This window comes from Mastomys coucha, unplaced genomic scaffold, assembly GCF_008632895.1.
Source record: "Mastomys coucha isolate ucsf_1 unplaced genomic scaffold, UCSF_Mcou_1 pScaffold1, whole genome shotgun sequence".
NCBI classification, from domain to species: domain Eukaryota; kingdom Metazoa; phylum Chordata; class Mammalia; order Rodentia; family Muridae; genus Mastomys; species Mastomys coucha.
Genome location: NW_022196891.1, coordinates 27,120,944 through 27,142,030, shown reverse-complemented (window position 1 = coordinate 27,142,030; position 21,087 = coordinate 27,120,944). Strand labels below are relative to the sequence as shown.

The window sequence follows — 21,087 nt, the reverse complement described above, 5'->3', positions numbered from 1 at the left end:
GTGGCCACATAGTTTTATGTTACCGTCATTTAGCTTCCAGTATTGCTGTTGAAAAGCCTCCGAGGTATTTGTGATTGTAAATTTTAGGCCCATTTCTGTTCCTAGTATTTAGAAATTTACACAACAATGATGATATGTTTTTAAGAGTCAAAGACTTTACTTGAAGCTCTGGTTCTAGTGACATCAAAAGCTCTTGGACTCCCAGTAAGAGCTGATGAAATCCCTCTGTGACAAAGATCTGACGACTGACGACTCATTGGAATGCTTTTATGTGTCCCTTCCCTGACTCGACAACAAACATCAAGGTCAATGTCTATTTCTTTATACTCTGATTTGATTTATTCATATTCATTTATTCATAGATAGAGGTTTGTTAAATGCCCAGCGTTTTACTTGGAGCTGACAGCACTGTAATAGGAAACAGAATTCGCTTTTCCCACATGGAGTAAATTGAAGATAAATGCATATGCACTCATCTGCACACATACAAGTATGTGTAATGAGGCCTTGAGGTAGCCAAAGAGAGCACAAATCTGGGTCCTTGCCCGCTTCTAAAAGCATCTTATTTTCCTCTTCCCTCATCTGTACTATGACCGGACTGGTTGGGGAAATACTTCCCATAGTCCCAAGTTTACAGATACTGTACTTGCTGCTTGGGATGCTCTTCCTACTCACTCCTCCGCAGTTTAGCATCCATCCTTCATGCCAGGTTTTCTAAAAGGCTCTCCCAGACTCACCAGTTTTAACTTGCTGCTCCACCCCACCCGCACTGTTTTCTTCATGGATCTACATCGTTCTACTACTTTACAGCATTGTATGCATTTTTCCTTCCAGTGCATCTAGCATCCCGGGCAGTTCCTGATACAATGCTCACTGAGGGGATCTGTAGTTTTGTAATGCTGAGGTGACAGCGCCCCTTGCAAGTAGATCTTAGGAAGGGATTAACAGCTTACCTGAAATAGTTTAGCTTCTCCGAGACGAAGTCAAAAGTTTTTTCTCAGTTTTCACTTTGAGAGTAAGAAAGATAAAACTGGAGGGGGGGGGCACGGTAGTGCATGCCTATAATCTTGGCACTTGGAAAATATCAGGAGGAAGGTCTCAGTCCTGTTCTCAAGCTGGAGCCTACCTAGATCTAGTGATGCTTTCAAGGAAAAAACCAAACAAAAACACGCAAACAAGTCCCCAAATAGAATGTTTTGATATTCAATGAACATAGTGGGAGGGCCACCTTTGCAAAAGGTCATACATAATTCAGTCTGTCCCATATTTTAGAGGTTTAAGAACTTGATCGGCTTCTCCTGTAATACTCATGCTCTAGGGAAAGTAGTTCAATAAAGACCATAAGGAACATTGATTTCCTAGCCTCGGTAGGAAGTAATTTCGGTCATAAAACAAAATGTGGAACTCTACTGTCAAGTTTGGTCTACAGTTTGGGTGGATGTTTCAGTACAATATCTGCAAGGAGGAAGGGGACTGATAGGAATGTTCATGCTACCTCTTCTCTTCTCCTCCTTCACCTGTCACCTCCAAGTTACACCCTCCCTCACTTTGTAACTTTCATGGTAGTAGTCTGTTGATAATCACGAGGCAGGTAAATGTCTCAGACATTCATGTCTAGAAATGTTCAACCAGGAAATTCAGATGAGTCTCCTGTTGCAGCAATGAAGAACAAAAAAGGCAATACAGAAAGAATTTGGTACATTACTAGGTCTGGAACAGGGAAAGGGTAGGCATGGTGAGGTATGCCTAACATCTGGGGGCCACATCTCTTCTGGAGAAATTTGTCCATTCCAGACCGGGTAGCTGAGATACTCAACAGCTGAATGGTACTTCTGACAGCTGGACTGAACAAGGACTATGCCCAGTGTATGTTGGCACCCCAGTGCACTACACTCTCAACTGAGTGGGAACTCGTTTGATTTATAGTTATTGTTACATTTAGTTACTCTGTGTAACCTGGCACCTGATGCCACTGCAATAGGCAAGAAGGCATCTGGATCAGAACACAATGTCAAAACAAAGCTTATTTGTGCATTCCCGTTTTTAACTGCTGGATTTCAGGCTTGGAGATGTAAGATCTTTGCCAACTTAAAGAGTATGCATTTGCCACAAATGGATGCTCTGCTCTATAGCCTCTACCGTATCCAAGCTTCTTTCCCAACCTTTAACAGAATAAGTGGGAAACCCTGATTCTCTGAGTATGTGATACTGTAATACCATTTGAAAGGAGGAAGTTGTTCTGTAATTATTTTATAGATAGTATTAAAATATGTTTTAAGATGGCTGAGACCAACTGACTTCTTCTATCACTCATACTGCAGGAGATGTAACACAGAATTTGAATTGTAAGAAAGTATTAAAGCAGCCATCTTTTCCTACTCTTGTTAGTTTCTGTGTGCTGTGTGTGTTTATGGACTGAAGTCTATTAGAAAACTGGCCAATTCTAACAACTCCATGGTCTCCAGTGTTTCACTGTTGACGCTGAAACATTATCCAGTGTCAGAGAAGCCATCATCTTCAAACAGATCCAAACCCATCCAGATCCTACTCTACTAAAACCAGGAACACCCCACCTTTCCAATTAAACAATTCATTAGCAAAGGTTACTGAATTAAACCAGGAGATTTAGAAAGAAATTTAGTCAGTGAAGGGAAATTCTCAGTGCTTTCTGGCATCAGTAAAGAGAAACGCTTAATTACTCGAAGGGCGTGGGAATCAGTTACACAAATCCATGCCGTGGTCTGTTGGTAATATGTAACTTGAGTGTAGTATTCTTTACTGGCCCTTTGCCCTGATCCCAAAATATGCTCACACAACAATGTTTTCACTTCATTTATTCCTTTAAAACAAGTCACTTCATACATTTAGATATTGAAAAAGCACATATCATAAATAAAACGAGTGCATCTTAATAACAAAGGCAAAATCATGAGTTGTATAAAATGAAGTTAAACATCTCCCAGAGTGCAGCAGTGCATTGACCTTGGAAACTCGCTGGCAAATGACAAAGGAACATTCTGAAAGCAACACTAAGAACACATTTTCACATGCCAAGAAAACAACTCTGTTTGGCCCCCTTCTATATCTTTGAAATTATGTTCTGAGCTCTGTATTTCAGGCTTTACTGGTGATTTTCTTATTTAAGGAACCCTGCTTCTACTGTGTTAGTGCAGCCACAAGACTACTTTTCATTCTTAATCTTTTGACAAGCTATATATACTTATTAGGCATTCTTAAAGAAAACAAATAATTTGGTACAAATGCATTTCCTGTGGCACCTTGAATGGCACAAATGTGAATGGGTAATCCTTGTCCTTTAAGTAACTGATGGGCTACACTCAACTGAACATTCTATACTCGTTCTGGAGCCAAGTCACATCATCTCGGCAGGAATTCTCAGCCTCCTTATCTATAACTTAACCAAGTCATACATTCACTACACTTAAATTCCTATATACAGGTTCATGTGTTTCAAAACAAAAGCAAAAAGGTATACCATGTAAGATGCTTGTATTCATGGCCTCACGCATTTCCTTTTTAGTAGTACCATCCTTTTCACTTTAAAATGCCATGGGAAGGCTAACACCTTCCCTTAAATCAAATGAATTTAGTCACAAACATCCCATAATTCAGTAAACATAATACTTGTTTTCCAAATAAAATAGTCAAAAGCATTGTAAACAAAATGTTAGCTAATTTTTGAAGAAACAACAACAACAACAACAACAACAACAAGAAAAACCAAACCTTTCCCACAACCAAGGCAGTCTTCTATTCACTGAGTTGGATGTGCTGACACATTATAATAGGTATGGAGAAAACATCTTGGGGCAGGAATGCTGATCAATAAGCACTTAGCCTAGCAGCCAAAAGCCCTGGTTCGATGCTTAGCATTATGAGTAACAAACTAGCTAATTCAAATAAAGTGTTCCTTTAGGTTTGCAAATACTGCTTGTGTATCTTACTCAAAAATCAATTTCTTCAAAATAAGCTTGCTTAGAATGAATGATAGCTTTGACGAATCTACTCTTTCACAATCACATTACAGAAGTACCATTCCTTTTGCTAGGACACAGACCACGCTCCTAACAGCGAGTGAGACTAGACTGTATCCTAAGATACACAAATACTGATGGCACCAGCTTATGAGAGCTGCTGATGAGCAGCTCGCCGTTGTATCTTTATTGCTCTCACGATCTTCTAGAGAGCTATGTAAACTTTTATTCTCTAATTTTTAAAGTGCTGCAAATGATGTTTCAACACATGAAAAATGTAAATTTTAATATATGTAAATTTAAGAAGGCCACCTGATTTTTTAATATATAACGTGTGTGTGTGTGTGTACGGATCATTGTTGCTTAATTTCACATATATCCTACTGTAAGTTTTCCACAAAGACAGACAATTCACCTAGGGCAGCTTGAAGGGAGGAAGCTAGACAGAAAAGTAAGTTAGGCAGGAGCAGGGAGGAGCATACCCAGGTAGGAAATAGTATTAATTTGGGATTCTGATTTTTCTGGGACTTGTACTCAATAGAGTACTCAAATGGCATTAATGGTACTAGTCTCTAACAACAAGGTTAGGTTGGCCAGTAACCACTTGATTCTGACTACTTCACACTCATGGAGAGCTTTAAGAAATCAACCATGAATCACTAGCAATAGAATGTGGTAGCATCCGGATGACTATGTGGAGTCACAGCACAAAATTCCCAGGGACATTAATTTGGACTACTGCTGTGACTAGGGTATTTTTATAAAACCACACTGACTCTTTAATCCAAAAAAGAGTGGGGGATACTGAGGAAGTGGGGGTAAAACATAATTTTTATTCTACTACTAATATTCTCCCACTAATATAAATTGACTCATTTTAATTAAAAATAATTCTTGTAGGACAGGCAAAAACTGGACAGAAAGGTTTTCATTAGGACATAGTTTCTTTTAGTTTTGCTGCAACTAAATTCACAGATTTTTAAAAAAATTCTAAAAATGAGTTTCCTCACAATAATTTCAAGAGCTTAATAAATACAGGAAAAATATAAAACAAAACTTTTAAATTCTATGAGGCTTAAAAGCTTGTATTTGGAATGAACAGAAATTAATAATTAAATAATTTGCATATAATGTTTCACCTGGAATGTTTCACAACAAAAACACTACTCTAAAACCAGTAACTCATTTCATCAAATGATTAAAATGTCTTTTTGAAAGCCATTTTACTATCAAGTGTCTACCTGGCAACTGGACAAACCAAGTAAAAGATAAAATAGTATAAGAAACAATTCTCTAAATAAATACTAAACAAGACATACAAATAACACTTAGAACAAAGATTTGATTTTTATGATACCAGTGCTCATTCTATTTCTTTACATTTAGTAAACAAATCCTCTGTACATTATACAGACTCAATTTTAAAGTGACAGGAATTTATTTTCAAAAAATAGAACATGCCTGACACATTGTAAGTTATTCAATAAATACTTGTTGTATGAACAAACTTCTGGATCCAAAACTTTAGAAATATTGAATTTGGATGCTCAAGTGGTAAAGGAAGGCAAGCTTTATAAATATGATGCATAACCCAGTGTTACATTTTTAATGTACAGTTTTAAATTAAATATTTTATAGAGGAAACAAAAGAGATTTTAAAAAAATCTAAACCAGAGGACAGGTACAAAGAGGCTTCTGTGACAGTCACTTACATGCCACGAATGCCAGATGCTCAGCATCCTAAGCTCTCTAGTACTCTTTAAGGCTCAGTTAAAAAAGAAAAACATTCTCAATTTATATGACTATAATAATGCCATTGCCTGACTGGCTATGTGCACAAGGTATATTCAAGAAAAGTCATCTGGCCCGGTATGGTGGCCCCCACTTGTAATCGCAACACTCAGAAGGTAGAGGCAGAAGGATCACTTTGAGTTGGAGAAGCCTGGACTATATAGCAAATTCCAGGCCAGCAAGAAACACATAGGGAGACCTCGTCTCAACCCAAGACAGGATGTCATCTGATGATTGAAGCATACTTTGTGAATTGTTCAATTGTCCTTCAAGGAACTTTCTAAATTGTTTACTTTAACATTCCTTAATTTGACATGGTCATCATTACCATGTAAAAGGCTAAGGATTAACTTTGATTCTAAAACATTTGCTAAGAAGAATCATGGAAAGACTTAAGTGCTTTAAAGTACACCAATGGCTTGCTGAGATATTTAATAAATGAGATCAAGATAACACAACTTCACAACAGTATGCCTCTATACATTGCATGACAGAATATACAACAAATTATAACTTAGCATCCCTGATCTTTAGAAGAATTAAGAGGTAGAAAACTTTACCTGGAAGATTCTATAGTGAAGCTAAGTTTTGAGAGCAAGTGCCTTGAGGATCAATCCATCAAGCAAATGGCTACATACCTGATACTAGGTAGCAGTATTCTGAGAGCTGTGTAAGGCAAGGATTTTAAAACTTTGTGTATTTTCTAAGTGAAACAAACCAACTCAAGTACTTAAAAACTGAAAGTCAAAGATCACAGATGAACAAAGTACTAACTTGCAGAATTGTGGAATATCCAAAAGATCATAGAGGAGCTATGAACACTGTTACCTACGGAAAAGTGTCTCAGGAAACCAAAGCATACCATGGACTGAGGAAGACTTGTTTGTAAGAAGTGCTTTGAGCTGAAGAGCTGAGGAAATCAAATCCCTCCAGAAAAACTTGTATGTAAAAAAGCAAAAGAACTACACACTCACATTTTCAAGATACTTCTTGAATTTTAAACTAAATTAGCAATTAAAAATGCATACCCTGCTTCATTAAAAAAAATTATTGAATGTGACAGACACCAATACATAAATTGCATCAAAACGCGAGGCCAACAGTCTTTTAAAGCTTTAGTAAGCTGCTCAGGCACCTTCCCTTATACATTCTACTCTTATACACTAGAAATCTCAACAGGGCCACACTGATCCCTGTTTTAGATAACATTCTCAAGGGATATACTTATCCCTGTAAAATTGCTTTTAATGTACTTGTAAGTAGTTAGATACACTTATAAAGCCTACCAAATTGCAATATAAAATGTTTTGATAATTCTGAGTATCTTCATTTGATGAATCAATTCAGAATTTAGAAGCTACTAACTCATTCAAAGTTATGAAAAGGAATCAACTACTGGAGACATTGTGGTATATGTCCAGTGGCCCTCCACAAGCCTTTCCACATTACCTAAAATATGATGTTTTCTTCTATAAGCGAAAGCCGCTAGATGCTGGTTTATAATACAATCCAGTCTTCAGGTTAGCATCAGAAGTGGCCAAAGCCACCTATTCCGACACCCCGGTAGAAAGAGGGCATGCCACTACTGTAGACACACACCTGTAAACTTGCACACTGACTTTAATCTTAACAAGGAATTTCAGTGTCAGTCATACTAGTTTAAGATAAAGTATGGTCCAAGCATCGTGTTCTATTCTGTAGGGTTATCAATAGCTTATTGGAAAACCCAGAGCCTTCTGGATCTGTGAGGTAGTAGGCTCCAACTCTCATGAACAGATCACACCTCTCCAAAGTTGGTATGGCCCGTCTCCCTGGCATGGTCCCTGGCTTCAGCTTGTCCTGTTAGGCCCTTCTGACACACCATGCATCTCAGGGTGAAGCGGTTTACATCAGTGAACTGTCTCTTCCTTCTGGCTTCATCAGCTAATTCCAGTGCTTGTACAAGAACAATATCATCATTTGAGGAGAAAATGGTCAGAGGTGGGGTGTCAGGGTCAGGAAAGTTCCGCTGCAGTGGATCATAGTGAATGCCATCGTAGATAAGCAGAACTCTTTTGGTATATCCTGCATCTTCCCCAAAACGATCAATTCTGACCGTCTGTGTATCCACTACACATATTTCACATTGATAAAACTTGGACAGGATTGATATCTCGATTGCTCCCCCCCACGTATCATCCCTTCTGATCCAGTCACAGTACTCTTGGTTTGTTTTTCCCAGTATCGCCTCACTGTACAGGTCTGGATCACTTGCTACAATTTGTGCGATGAGGCGTCTCATCTCAGGGGCACAAGCTGGATTCAAGACTCCTCCTTCAACGACATAGTACACACTGGTAAAGAGGCAAGAGTTGTCTGCTGGGACTGCGGTTCTGGTAAGCACAGGCAGGGTTTCCCTGACATAACTAGGAGCACCATGTTTTGAATACGCAGGTGAAGCTTTTGGTCTGGTTGGGTCTTCTTCAACAATCAGCATGTCACCTGTTAAAAATAAAACAAATCCAGAACTGCAGAGAAATTATAGATCGGGTGTTTACTAGCGAACTCAGTATATCTGAAACCAAATGAGTTAAAAGTATAGAACGGGTTAGTTACCAAGGAGAACACAGCTTTGTAAACAAGAGGCCAGGAACTCTTTTTAAGTTTGTCTGGGCTTATTCAGAGAGAAGAAAACAGAACAAAAATGCTCCTCCGATGCATTTCAACTGAAAAACCCAAATCTTTCAGATATTCTCCACAGATTAGGTAGGTCACCGGGGCGTTCTTGCACTTGGCATGACTATACACCATTGGACGGCTCGTGGGGGCCTTGACACCAAATGGAAAGCTGTTAATGGTCAACACGGGCGTTCAAGTTCTAAAACTGGGAACAAATGACTGCTGTTGGTTAATTTCTGCAGTAAAAACACACCGTCCGAGTGGACACGAGACCCACTAGAAACAAATTAACAGAGGGAAAACTAATTTAAGACAAAAAGAAAAGAAAAAATTGGTATCTCAACCGCTGACCTGCTGATCAGGAGAGGGAAAAAGAACCATCCTGTCAGGGAGAAAGGGTCCTGCTGTCCTCTGGGTAGCAGAGAAAACGAAGGACCTGGAAGCAGGCTTGGGGCACAGGGAACTTCCAGACTCCGGGCATGTCTCTCAATCCCAGGTCAAGGACCCTTGACACCTGCCTGCCCCGGCCCGCCCGGAGTTCTGGTCCTCCAAGCCCCTAAGCTGTCAACATCGCCACTTTGGCCTCCCCGGTTTCACTCTTCTCCCCTCGGCGTCCTCCAGGTCTTCCCCGGCCCCGGCAGGTGCCCGTACCTGACTGGATGGGCAGGTCCCCAAGAGTGATGTCCCGGTCGCTGAGATCCAGGCACTCGGGTGGGTAGCCGACGAGGATTCGCTGACTGCCCGGAGCGATGCCGGTGATAGCGGCGATCTGGCCCTGTAGTTCCCGTAAGCGGGTCCGGCTGGAAAGACCCTGCAAAACGTGGGTGCCGCCCTTGGCCTTGCAGCGGAGCCGCCACATCGCGTCGGCCGGCCGGCCTGCTGCGGGGCCAGCCTTGGTCCCGGCCTCGGCCTGGGACACAGCGCCGGAGCAACCAGCGGGGGGGACCCCAAAATGGCCGCCCTTCGCGCCTCCAAACATCGCGAGAAGTAGCCGCCGGGGGCGCTTCTCGCGACACCTCGATGGGGACTCGGCCGAGGCCCTTCAAAACAAAACAAAACAAAAAAACCGCGCGGGCACTTAAAGTGGCAAGGGCGGCCGCGGGAGACGCCTGGGGGTTGACCAGCTCTCCCGAGCGCTCCGGCCGGGCGAGCTTCGCGTCCGCAGCCTTTATGCTCCGGGGAGGAGGGCGGGGAAGGAGTTCCCGAGGTCTAGCCCGAGTACGGTGTGTGTCACCTTGCGGGGAGGCCGCCGACAAGGTAAACAACGTGCCAAGGAAGGTCAGAGGAGCTGGCCAGCAGTCGCCCTGCTGACCGGGGTTCGCGGCTGCAGCGAAGTGATTCATGGAGGCCACGTGGACGGGACGGACCTGCCAGCCAGCGTCCATCATCGGCCAGCTCAGGAGGACGGTATGAGGTCAGCAGCCGAGCCCGGGGGCGAGGGCCTCCCTCCCTCGGGTGCAGAGGACTCACTCCGGTGGTGGTCATCCGGATTCCACTTGGATTCCTCCCAGCCGAAAGGGAAGACGCTGGCTGCATCGTCGTGGGGATGAAGTCATTCCCTGTGGCGGAGAGACAGAAAGAAGACAGACCCGGGGCGGGGAAGAGGAGACCCGACCCGATCGCTCGCCTAGTTTCCCCAACTTGACATGCCGAGAGCCCCAGCCTGCCTTGAACAGAATAATACGGGTGTGCAGTAGACGCCGAGTCGTGACAGTTTGTAGCACGCTGGGGGTTGTAAAACAAACAAAAAACAAAACAACAAAACAAAACAAAAAAACCCAAAAAACAAAAACCGCATACTTGGATGGTGTGGACGATGACTTGCCTCCCAGGTAAAGAAGGAACGAGGGTCCCACCCCTACACCCCCTCATCATTTAGCTAAAGCAGCAAGTCCCCCGCCCCACTGTGGACTGTCATCAGGCACTGATGGTATGCTGGGACGGGGGAAGAGTGACTTTGAAAAGTAGTTCTGGGGGCTGGAGAGGTGGCTCAGCCATTAAGAGTACCGACTGCTCTTCCAGAGGCCCTGAGTTCAGATCCCAGCAACCGCAGGGTGGCTCGCAACCATTCGTAATGAGATCTGACGCCCTCTTCTGGAGTATCTGAAGACAGCGACAGTGTACTTACATAGAATAATAAATAAATACATCTTTAAAAAAGAAAAAAAAAAAGAAAGAAAGAAAAGTAGTTCTGGGATGTGTGAATCCCACTGCCACAGCCTCCACTGTGAGTCAGGTCCAGCAAATCTGTTCCTCTCCACCCTTACACTAGGAGCGGGTGCACTTCTCCTTGGCTCTTCAAGAGGGCCACAGGTGCTATAGCCTGGGTTCGGGCTTGGAGGAGGAGATGAAGGAACATGCTTTGGAGTCACCTGGCTGGTGAATGGGGAAGCTCCAGGATCTGTAGGTTCCAGGATCCTGGACCATAAGTTGTAGTTAGCGCTTGCATTCGGATAGCCAGCAAGGCATCTTTTAAAAGCCGACATCAAGCTTCCTGGCACCTAGTCTAGCTGGAGATGCAGGAAGGCGTTAATCCTCATTTTTTTTTTTTCCCCACCAGTCACTCCCACGCAAGAGCTCAGCCAAACCGGTCTCGCGAGAATAAGAAAGAAAAAAAATAATAAGGCTTTTCATTAACCCCGCCTTCAACTCGATTTGTTTCCAAGCAACAGTGCCACCAAGCTCTGGTCGGCTTCCAAGGCCCCAGGGTCGGCTGCGGTGCGAGCTGACAGCCTTAGGCTGTCCCAGGTCCTCCCGGACCCTCAGGAGCCCGCCCCCCTCGGGCCTGCAGGCGCCTCATTGGTCCAGCGTGCCTCCAGGTGAGGGCTGACGCAGGGTGGGCGGGGCCAGCCGCCCCACGTGACTCGCTCCACTCCTCCTCCCGCCCCCCGGAGCCCGGACTGCTTCAGTCTGTCTGGCAGCCCTGGTACCTGACGCTCCGGTGGCGACACCGGGTCTACGGCAGGGAGGACGAATAGGACAGGTCCTAGGGTGAGCGGTGACGCCTGAGCAGTGTGGACGCTGGGCTGGGGTGCTGCGCGGGCGCGGTTGAGGTGCAGAGCGGCGACGGTGCTTCGTGCTCTGGGGAAGTGGAGCTCCGGTGACGCTCCTGGGCGTGCAGCCCTTCGGGGACGCAGAGCCGCAGCTGCCGTGTGAGCACTGGAGAATTGGCTCTGTCAGGCCAGGATCCCTGCACGGGTGTTTTTTTTTTTTCTTTCTCTCACTCTTTTTTTTTAATAGAATCTTTTGTCCTAAGCTCCTTGGTATCGGGGTTTGAGAATTGAGCCCCAGTCCCTCTCACCCTAGTTGATATCGGGACCCAAGGCTTATTTTTCAGGGAACATTGAGTAAGTGATTTACTTCCGCTGCGCCCTAGGGGGATGGATAGGAAAGGACAGGGAGGCTGGAGAGCAGAGAATGGCAGAGAATGTAACAAGCTAGGGCTATTTCAGTTCCACTACAGTTTTCCTTCCTAGAATATGCTTTCTCCCGTCACTCTCACCACAGTTCCTAAATTCATTTTCTCCACCTCCTCTTCCTTCCCTCTCCTTCCCTCTCCCCATCCCTGTCCCCCTCTTCCCCTCTCCTTCCCTATCCCACTCTCCTATTCTCTCCCCTCTCGCCTTCCCTCTCCTTCCCTCTCTCCCTCTTCTTCCCTTTCCCCCCCTCTCTCTCTTCTCCCCTCTCCCTCTTCCCTTCTCCCCCAACCTTTCCTCTCTCTGTCTCCTTCCCTCTTCCCTCCCTCTTCCTCTCCCTTCCCCCTACAAGACTGAGTTTTCCCTTTGGTTTGGGATTGCTTTCTTGATAGTGCACTTGATTTATCCCCACCTCTAGCTCTCTTCTGATTCCCACCCCTGTTCTGTCCGTATTCTTAAAACTAGAATGTGAAGTCAAGAAACTTGAACGAGCTACTTTGGTTGGTTATCTTCATTTCTCAAGTCTGTAAAATAAGATGAAGTAATCATGATAGGAAAATCTGCTTTATTAAGATTCTTGGGAGGCTGGCTGGGTTTGAGATGCATGAATATGAATCAAGTCAACAAAGAACTGCAAAGTTGGAGTGCAGCTGTACAGGTGAGGGGTCAGGTTTGTGACTTATCCAAGAACAAGTGTTTGAATTAGAGGCTGGACCTGGATCTTGGTAGGGGCTTCTTCCTTGTATCACATGAATCCTCTGCACCTCCCTTCTATTTTATTCTCTCTCTTTTCCCAGGTGCCTCCTGAAGACCTACCATGTCTGGGAATAGTACATTTTCCACAGAAGACAGCAACAGCAGCTATAAACACCATGCCTCCAATCTCCGAAGGGCAGGGAAGAAATGCTGTGAGTTCTGGTAAAGAGTGACTGACTGCTGATCCCTCTTGGGGTTTTTGTCCCAGAAATGTATTTGTATCCTAGACTCTTTTTCTCTGTGGGGGTGGGGAGTAATTCTTTGCATGGCAATTTGTGTTTTATTTATTTTAACACAGAAACCTGATCTTAGCACAGAACCCTGATTCGCTGGGTCCTTGCAGTGTAACCCAGGCTGCCCTCTGACTCATCATACAAGTTTCCTCCTTTAACCTCTTGAATATAGATGTGTGCCTGTGTCTTGCATGGCATAGGACTTAAGACAAAGTCCACAATGAGCAATTCCTTGTCTCCAACTAGTAGGCTTAGTGTCTTTGGGGCTTTTTAGGGATATGTGGGGAGCTAGAGCAAGTTATTTTATCCGTAGGATGGCCAAATGCCATGGTACAGGATTAATGTGGGGCTGCCACTCTCTTAGTTCCCTTTATCTCTTAGACTGTGTTTTTGGAAGGTGACACTCATTGCATATATTGAAGGTAGAAGCCTGGCGTGGTAGCCCACATCCATAAATTAAGCCCTGGTGAGATGGAAGCAGAGGATCGGGGGTTCAAAGTTGTGCTCAGCCACACATACTTAGTTCAAAGTAAGCCTGGGTTACTTGAGACCTGTCTCAAAAAACAAACACAAGTTGCAGGTGAGAGGCAGCACTTGTCCTGTTCCTCCCGGCCCTGAGGGGAATGAGCTCTGACGTGTGACTCACAGTGTCTGGTGCTTGAAGTTCTTACGGGGTTAGCTTTGGGGTTTTGAAGATTCTTTCACACAAGCTTTTTAATGTACAGAGATGGCAGAAATGTTGGCAGTTTAATCAAGCATCGTTTCTTGTCCCCCTGACTCTCCATTCTCAGCAAGGTTGTACACTTCTTTAGAAGTCTGGGCCACTGGTCCTAGATGTTTCTGGAAACCTCAGGAGTATTCTAGCAGTCTTCCTTAGAGAACCCCTATGGTCAGTTCTCACTTTATGGAGAAGTGCTTATGTGTATGTGTAGATGGAAGGAGGTGGTTATCGTGAGATCTGTCTGGTCACTTACCTCAGAGCTCCATTGTAGTGTCATGTTCTCTCTTGTTATTTCATGCTCTCTTGTCCAGCATCCGTGAGGCATATGTTGGATTGATGCGGTTGTAATACTGAACTTGGCATACCTCTATGGTTAGGGTCTCCTTTTCTTGTCAGGGCAAGAAGCTGCCACCTAAGGCAGACTGTCTCGTGAGTAAACTCACAGCATGATGCTTAATTATAGTCCTTTTGCTCTGACTTCCCGGGTTTGAATGGTGGTTTTGCTGTTTCCTAGCTGTGTACCCTTGAGCAATTGGCTTAACTTCTCTCTTCCTCAGTTTACCCTCTAAGGAATCGAGCCTCCCCCTCTGCCCCTTCATCTTCTCCTCTCCTTCCCTTCTTTTCTTTGACAGTGTCTCATGCTGTAACGCAGATCGGCATTAAACTTGTCATTTTCTTGTTTTAGACCCAGAGTGCTAGGATTACAGGTGTACACTATCACTCTTAACCTAGTTCACTCCATTATAAAGTGGAGACAGTCTAGACTTCGTGACAGAGTAAATCGTTCTCCCAGGAATGATGTGAGAAATAACTAAGTATGTATACATAGACTAGTGCTGAGATGAATGTTGGACATAGCTGCTGTCATTTTTCATGAGTGACTGTACTTTTTGTACTTACTTTTGAAAAATACATATAAGTAGACTTAGCATTTAGATGCTGCTGCACCTCCTGATTTAAGAATCCTGTAAAGAGTCATCTTTTCCATGTTCTGGTCAGTGTTCTGATCAGTGTGTCCCTCTTAGAAGGAGTGTGCTCCACTTACCAGCTATGTACTCCAGAAGACAGCAGAGAAGGGTGGGAGTGGACTCCAGAAAGAGCTACTTCCCATCATCATCAACACTTCTAGCTCTGCCTTGCTCTTGGCTAGACACTCCTGCCCACTTTCCTAACCCTCTCACAGGTCTTCAAGGGCTTGCGATTGTAGCCCAATCTCTACACTCATCCCTGCTCCAGACCCTAGGGGGTTGTTTTGGTTTTGTTTTTTGTCTGATTTCTACTCTTTTAAAACTGCTTTCTCTACCCAACTTAAGGACTCCGAGTTGTCATTTCTGTACCCAGTGATTCTTATGTCATGACTAGACCATGGAATTGTGAAATCCTTAAGAGAATACAGTTTGTTTTTCTCCGCTGTGCACAGGGATTTGGCAGGTTGAGTCTCAGAGACAGCTTGCTCTCATCCATCTTACTAAGGAGAGCAGATTCTTAGGCACCCATTCTGTCTTGCTGCCGTGTCCTTCTTTAAGAGCCTCACTCAGGGCAGGTATCTTCTCTAAGGTGGTGTGCCCAGCCTCACCCTGTCTGCTCTGTGTGGAGAAGGTGCCTTGTTGTAGACTCCCTGGTTGCTTGTGCTGCTTTATTTATAGTGCAACCCCCGTCCCCTTGCTGCTCACTCCACCTGCTTGCTAACTCTAAATCTGAGAAGGGACTGCTGTCACCTCAGGCAAAGAGATGACTGTAGTGAGCCAAAACCTTCAAAGGAGCCTTTTTGGGACTTGAGTTCCAGGGATGGGGTTATAGGAGTGCTGGATGGGGCCTTTTAATGTACCCAGGTAAGGGGCCTTCGGGGTCACTGAAAGAAGGGTCTTATCTGCTTTCTTTACTAAGACCTTTCTCTCTTTCTCGTCATTTGTTTCTTTTATTTATTTTAAAAATATTACTAGTGGATTTAGAGAAAATGTATTTTCCCTAAATACAAAAGCAGTGCAAGTTTAGAAAAGCTCAAGTAATGCACAAAGAAAACATGGAGAATAAAATCTCTTCCATTCTCTCCTGTCTGTGCTAGCTTCACTTCTTTTAGGTGTTTAATTCTGGTGTGTCCCATTAACAAACACAGGTGTCCTCATGACATGCACACTCTTCTGTTGCCGTTTCCTTGTAAAGAGTTTATGCTCTACTCTGGACTCTTTTTTTTTTCCTGTTGGTAAATCCAGATTTACCTTTCTACACTGTGTGAATTTCAGCCAATAACTGTGTGAAACTTTTCACTGTCATCCAGAAAAACACTTCAATGAACACAGAATACTTCTATCTGCTTATATCAACAGCTCTTCTTACAGAAGTAGAAGAGGGCGATAGACCCAGTGGAATCTTCATCCACATTGAAATGTGCTCTTTGAATTTTCAGTGCCTCAAGATACTTATTTGCTGGAGGTTGGGTATTCCTGCCTATAGCTACACTGCTTAACAAGACTACCAGTTTTCTAGTATGTGGCTATAGTTCTATGAGCTTATTTCACGCTTAATCAGTCAGATGGCAGAAAGCAATCAGGTTTTGTAACTTTAATGAATAAAATTAAGATAATATTAATGATATATGCCTTATGGGTTACATATTTCAAAATACTGGGCCCATTTAATGTTGATCAAGGAAAAAGTCCTTGGCCTTGAGAAGAGCAGAACCATTATTCGCCTAGACATCCTCTCAGATAAGCGTGGAGAACACAGTTGTGTTTTCCTTGGGACTTTTAGTCAGGTGCTAATGTGATGGCCAAGAACCAGCAGATTAGGCTGAATAGGCAGTCATGAGATCAGTCTTGTGGTTAGGAAACCTGACCTTGACTTTCTTCTGTGGTCCTGTGGCCAAGCTCTTCCCTTCTCTGGGCTTTAGATTCCCCATTTATATGAAAGAAACTGTCAAGCTCTCATCCTGATTAAGCATCTTCATAAAGAGAAAATGAATTGAATTTGGATAAAGCCAGTTTAATTTTGAATATAGGAGACAAAAAGAATTTTGGGGTTGAAACTGTTTTCCATACTAAGAAACGCTGTTCCGGTGTTACCAGGTCAATTAGTATGAAGTGCCTTCCATTCGAACTTAGGCGGTGCTCTTGCTTTTTAACAGATGGCAAACCATCTTCCAGGTTTACCAGTGTGGCAGCTTGAGAGAGGAATGTTACTTAGTTTTGTTTTCCTTTCTCTTTTTCCAGAAAATGAAAAGCCATGGTTACACCAGGTGTGCGAAGCCCTGGTTATAGCAGGGGTGTGTGTGTTCTGTGCATGCTCTAGACTGAGGCTGGTGGTGTGTTGCTGAACAGGGGTATGCAGTGCCTGAGGCACAAACCTGTGTTTTCTTTTGTACTTAGCTTTCTTGGTCCAATATGGTGAACATAGAGCAGCCTCTCCCTGGTTTCTTTTAGAGCAGCTCATGAGCATTCTTTTTAAATGCTGGGGAGGGAAAGAGCACCTTTGGGGAAAGTGGCTAATGATCTGGAAGATGTGGCAGAGAGGCCTTTAAGTGCAGCTGATCTGCCAGATCATTGCACATCCAGAGGAGTGTGCATTAAGCTGGGGAGCATGAAGACTCCGGGGTTTTACGACTCCAGCTGATGTCAGGTAGGGCCGTTTGCCTGCTAGGAGCCAAGGCCTTGGGCCACAGAGGCTGTATGGTACTGTTGACTCTTCTCTAAGCTCCTTGTTTGGATAGAGATGAAAAGTGTTTGTGCTGCTCTATTACCTGTTTTGGTGGAGCAAATTGTCCAGAGTCAGCGATAGCCCCCGTGCAGCAGGGCTTGGACTCTCCGTAAGTGGTCTCTTAGTTCACATTTATTTAATAGAATGCTCAAACAGAAGTTTATTTAGCAGAGTGAAACAAGCAACCTAAAGAGATTCAAGTGTGCTTCTTCAAAGCGGGGAGCAGCCCAGTTGGTTCTGAAATGTGGGTTTTAAAGAAGCTTTTATGAGTACCTTGTAGGTGGGTGCCTTTCTCCTCCCAAATTGTAGTGGGTCACATCTCCTTTTCAGTTTATTTCTCCCCATGTTCCCTGCAGAACAAGAGGTGTCACCACAGCAGTGCACATGATATGCTTGCTGATTTCAGGTCTCCCGAGAACGCAGTCCCTTAGTAGTGCATATGTGTGGGAAATGCCCTGATGCCTTAGCTTATGGCTTGGTGAGAGCAACCTCACTGCAGCTTTATTGATGCTTAAGTTCAGAGTGGCATGCTCACCCTTGTGGCACATGGCTAGGGCCCCTTTTGCAAAAGGGTGCCGGGAAGCAGAAGCTCAGAGTGTATTATTCCCCTTTGTCGTCTGTGTACAGTCTTTCTCTATGGAGAGAGCCTTCAGCTTGGGCGCTCCCGGATAACCTCAGCTTGGGTCTTGACTTCAAGAAGGAGGTGACCAGGCACTAATGCAGGTCTTTCTCATTTACTGCTGTGTGGCAGCATGGACAGGGAGGAACCAGGTCCTTTAACAGACTGAGAAAGTCTCTTATGAGGGAGAGAAACTGTCTGGGAGGCGCAGGGCTGCTTCCAGGGCTGGGTTGACTGACACTTGACTAATGTGTGTGTTGTACAAGTCATTAGCCCTCTAAGCCCACCAACCCAGTGAAACTTAAATAAGTTAGTCACTATAGAGAGGTAAGCAAAACCACTGTCTTGCTCACCAGTCATCTGGCTTTTCTGTGAGCTGTTGAGGCAGGTATGCCTCCATGCCCTCGTGTTTGATCCTGAACCTTTATGGAGTCTAGTCAACCCTTTACCTTGTAGGCTTTGCCTACCAAATATCATTGTAGTTTAGAAATTAACATAACGTAGGAGCTCATGCCTGAGTGTTGTGGCTAAAATAATTTAAGGAAGGGTTCTTTTTGTAAAGTCCATCAAAATCTTGTCTGAGGCTCTGCAGGGATGGCTGGAATCCTCTGTTTTAAAGTCAGCACAGCGTGGAGGAAGTAGGAGCATATATAGTGTTATTAGGCCTTCTGTCTTCCTAATCTTGCATACTAGTTCTTTTCATCTTGGAATCTCTCTAAAGACTGGGAAAGAAATGCCTTGGTGTGGGCACTTTATGGAACTCTGCATGATCCTTTAACTCTGTTTCAGGAGGATATGCCAATTATAGCCTCAGTGTGACTTCTTACCCTTCCTGGACCTTTGCCCTCTAGGTTTATGAGGATTAAATGAGTTGATGGCTATGTAACGTCTCATCTCGTGCATAACCCTCATGAAATGTGTCATCATTTTTTAGCTCTACCTCTTTCCTTTTTTTTTTTTTTAGCATGGGCTTCCTATATGACCAACTCCCCAACACTCATTGTTATGATTGGCTTGCCAGCCCGGGGTAAAACTTACGTGTCGAAGAAACTAACACGCTACCTCAACTGGATTGGAGTACCCACCAAAGGTAGGTTCAGGCCATTCCTTGGGAAGGGAGTTGATTAGTTATGGGGCCCCACAGGTCTCTGAGAGATTTAGTCTTCTGAGCATCAAGGTCATACAATGTTTCTGATAAAAATGAAGATTGCTTCTTCATTTGCTGAATGTGTTCCCTGTCCCTAGGCTTGTCTCCTCCAGGCCCAGGCAGATCATCCTAGTATTGATAGAATACCTTTGGTAAAAGTATTCAGAATTAAATGAGAAGGTGGTATTTCAAAACCCTTGGCACATGTGTCATGTTTTTGAACCGAAATGGTGCTCTGGTGAGACAGTAGTTGAGGAGGTGGAACCTCGGCTCTTCTTGTAAGCCAGGACTTTAACCCAGCTTTTCCTAATTTGATATTGTTCCCAACATCCGTGGTGCTCTTTCCATCCCACTGGCCACTCTGTTAGGCTAAGAGGGCTCCTCTAGTGGGGCCATCGTGTTGTTTTTCCTGCAGTGTTTAATCTGGGGGTGTATCGGCGTGAAGCAGTCAAGTCCTATCAGTCTTATGACTTCTTCCGACATGACAATGAAGAGGCCATGAAGATCCGAAAGTGAGTTGTTTTTTTTAAAGGCCTGACTTAAATCAACTGTTTTTAGGCAATTGTGAGGTTGAATGTGTTGGGGTCCTGTTTTTCTCAGGAAATATCTTGAGGGGATTTTAAGGGAAGTTATTAGATTGAAAGACCAGGTTAGCTTGGGTGGGTAGCAGACAGGACTCTAGAAGATGATTTTATGGGATGCCTAAAGAGGTATAAGTCCTATGAATTGGACGGGGCAAGGGGAGGGGCAGGGGCGGGTTGGGGGAGTTGTAGGATGGTGTATAAACTCCATGGGGAAATTGAAAGATTTAGTTAGGGCAAACATTACAACCAGAAAGAGTGTGAAGTGATTCCTACAACTGTGTTTCTCTCTGGCCTTGTTTTATCTTAGCTCTTTTCACTGATTTTCTTTGTTCTCATATCAGACAGTGTGCCCTGGTGGCACTGGAAGATGTTAAGGCCTATTTTACTGAAGAGAGTGGGCAGATTGCGGTAAGCCTTGTCCCCTCTCCTCCTTCATGGTTGCTCTCGAGCATCCTGACTACTCGGCCCCATCTAGAGTCAGCCTTGGCGACCTCTCATCGTTTCCTTCTGACTCCCTCACTTTGTGTGCTTTCTGTAGGTGTTTGATGCCACCAATACCACTCGGGAGAGGAGGGACATGATTTTGGACTTTGCCAAGCAGAATGCCTTCAAGGTGGGTTCTGACCCTATGCCAGAGGAAGAGAGGAGTGGACGTGGGGAGCAGGGTGGAGAGACAGGAGTGTAGAACCTCTGACTCTGCTGAGCTCAAGATTTGGATATCTGAGTCTGTCCTCTTAGGGCATATGCCTAATCCTTGAGTGTTTTCTTTTAGATCCTTTCTTTGATCTTTAGTTAACCTGTGTATTTTAGAGCTAGGAGATGTGGCAAGATCTGTTTTTAAATGAAGAGGCCTTGAAGGTCACTTTATGAAGCAGATCCTGGAGATGTGGTAACTGGGTGAAGTAGATGAGCACGTGCTTTCAGTTAAGAACCTTCTCTCCATGCACAGGTATTCTTTGTAGAATCTGTCTGTGATGATCCTGATGTCATTGCTGCCAATATTCTGGTGAGTGTCATCCCTGTCGTCATCAGCCAGTCAGCTAGTCTCTGCCTTTCTCTCCCTCCCCTCCTCTGTGTGCGTGTGTATGCGTGTGTGTGCGTGAGTGAGTGCATGTGTATGCACATGTGTGTGTACATGTGTGTGCGTGTGTGTGTGTGTGTGTATATATGTGTGTATGTGTGTGTGTGTGTGTGCATGTCTGCGTGTGTGTGTGTATGTGTGTGTGTATGTGTGAGTGTGTATATGTGTGTGTGTGTGCTTGTCTGCGTGTGTGTGTGTGTGTGTGTGTGTGTGTGTGTGTGTGTGTGTTGACTCTGGGTAGGGAAAGAAGGAAACAGGCTTCCCATCATGGAGATCTTTACTCGAGAGCATTTTGTACCTTTATACTTTTATACTTCCCCTTTGAGGAATACAGTAAAAATGAGTTGTTGAATGGGGAACAGCTTGACTGTGGGAGTCCTGGCTTCGTGTTTG

General features: G+C 44.2%; 2 protein-coding genes across 23 annotated transcripts in view; one reads left to right on the top strand and one right to left on the bottom strand.

Moving 5' to 3' along the window:
• Positions 1-21,087, top strand: part of Pfkfb2 (6-phosphofructo-2-kinase/fructose-2,6-biphosphatase 2) — a 40,791-nt gene that overhangs the window by 4,079 nt on the left and 15,625 nt on the right. For 4 of the 22 annotated variants that reach the window (XM_031381538.1, XM_031381399.1, XM_031381371.1 and 1 more), the window contains exons 2-8: positions 8,008-8,161; positions 12,658-12,768; positions 18,847-18,972; positions 19,445-19,541; positions 19,955-20,021; positions 20,152-20,226; positions 20,563-20,619. In XM_031381538.1, coding sequence (XP_031237398.1) covers positions 12,678-12,768; positions 18,847-18,972; positions 19,445-19,541; positions 19,955-20,021; positions 20,152-20,226; positions 20,563-20,619 — 513 coding nt within the window. In that variant the 5' untranslated portion in view covers positions 8,008-8,161; positions 12,658-12,677. Of the gene's footprint in view, positions 1-178; positions 306-8,007; positions 8,162-8,423; positions 8,532-10,144; positions 10,375-11,004; positions 11,264-11,293; positions 11,436-11,458; positions 11,792-12,657; positions 12,779-18,846; positions 18,973-19,444; positions 19,542-19,954; positions 20,022-20,151; positions 20,227-20,562; positions 20,620-21,087 lie in introns of those variants that run through there. The other 18 variants (XM_031381523.1, XM_031381514.1, XM_031381389.1 and 15 more) reach the window with 17 other exon arrangements.
• Positions 2,820-9,581, bottom strand: Yod1 (YOD1 deubiquitinase). The gene is made up of 2 exons (XM_031381563.1): positions 9,096-9,581; positions 2,820-8,267 (listed from the first exon to the last, which is right to left on the bottom strand). Exons 1-2 carry the CDS (start codon positions 9,421-9,423, stop codon positions 7,564-7,566), a joined length of 1,032 nt encoding a protein of 343 aa, XP_031237423.1. The 5' UTR covers positions 9,424-9,581; the 3' UTR covers positions 2,820-7,563.

What these genes read in the sequence shown, in the direction of transcription:
- Yod1 (XM_031381563.1), bottom strand. Translation starts at nt 9,423, where the DNA reads ATGTTTGGAGGCGCGAAGGGCGGCCATTTTGGGGTCCCCCCCGCTGGT. An exon ending in GGACCTGCCCATCCAGTCAG is followed by an intron (nt 8,268 to 9,095) that starts GTACGGGCACCT and finishes TATTTTTAACAG; the next exon opens with GTGACATGCTGATTGTTGAA.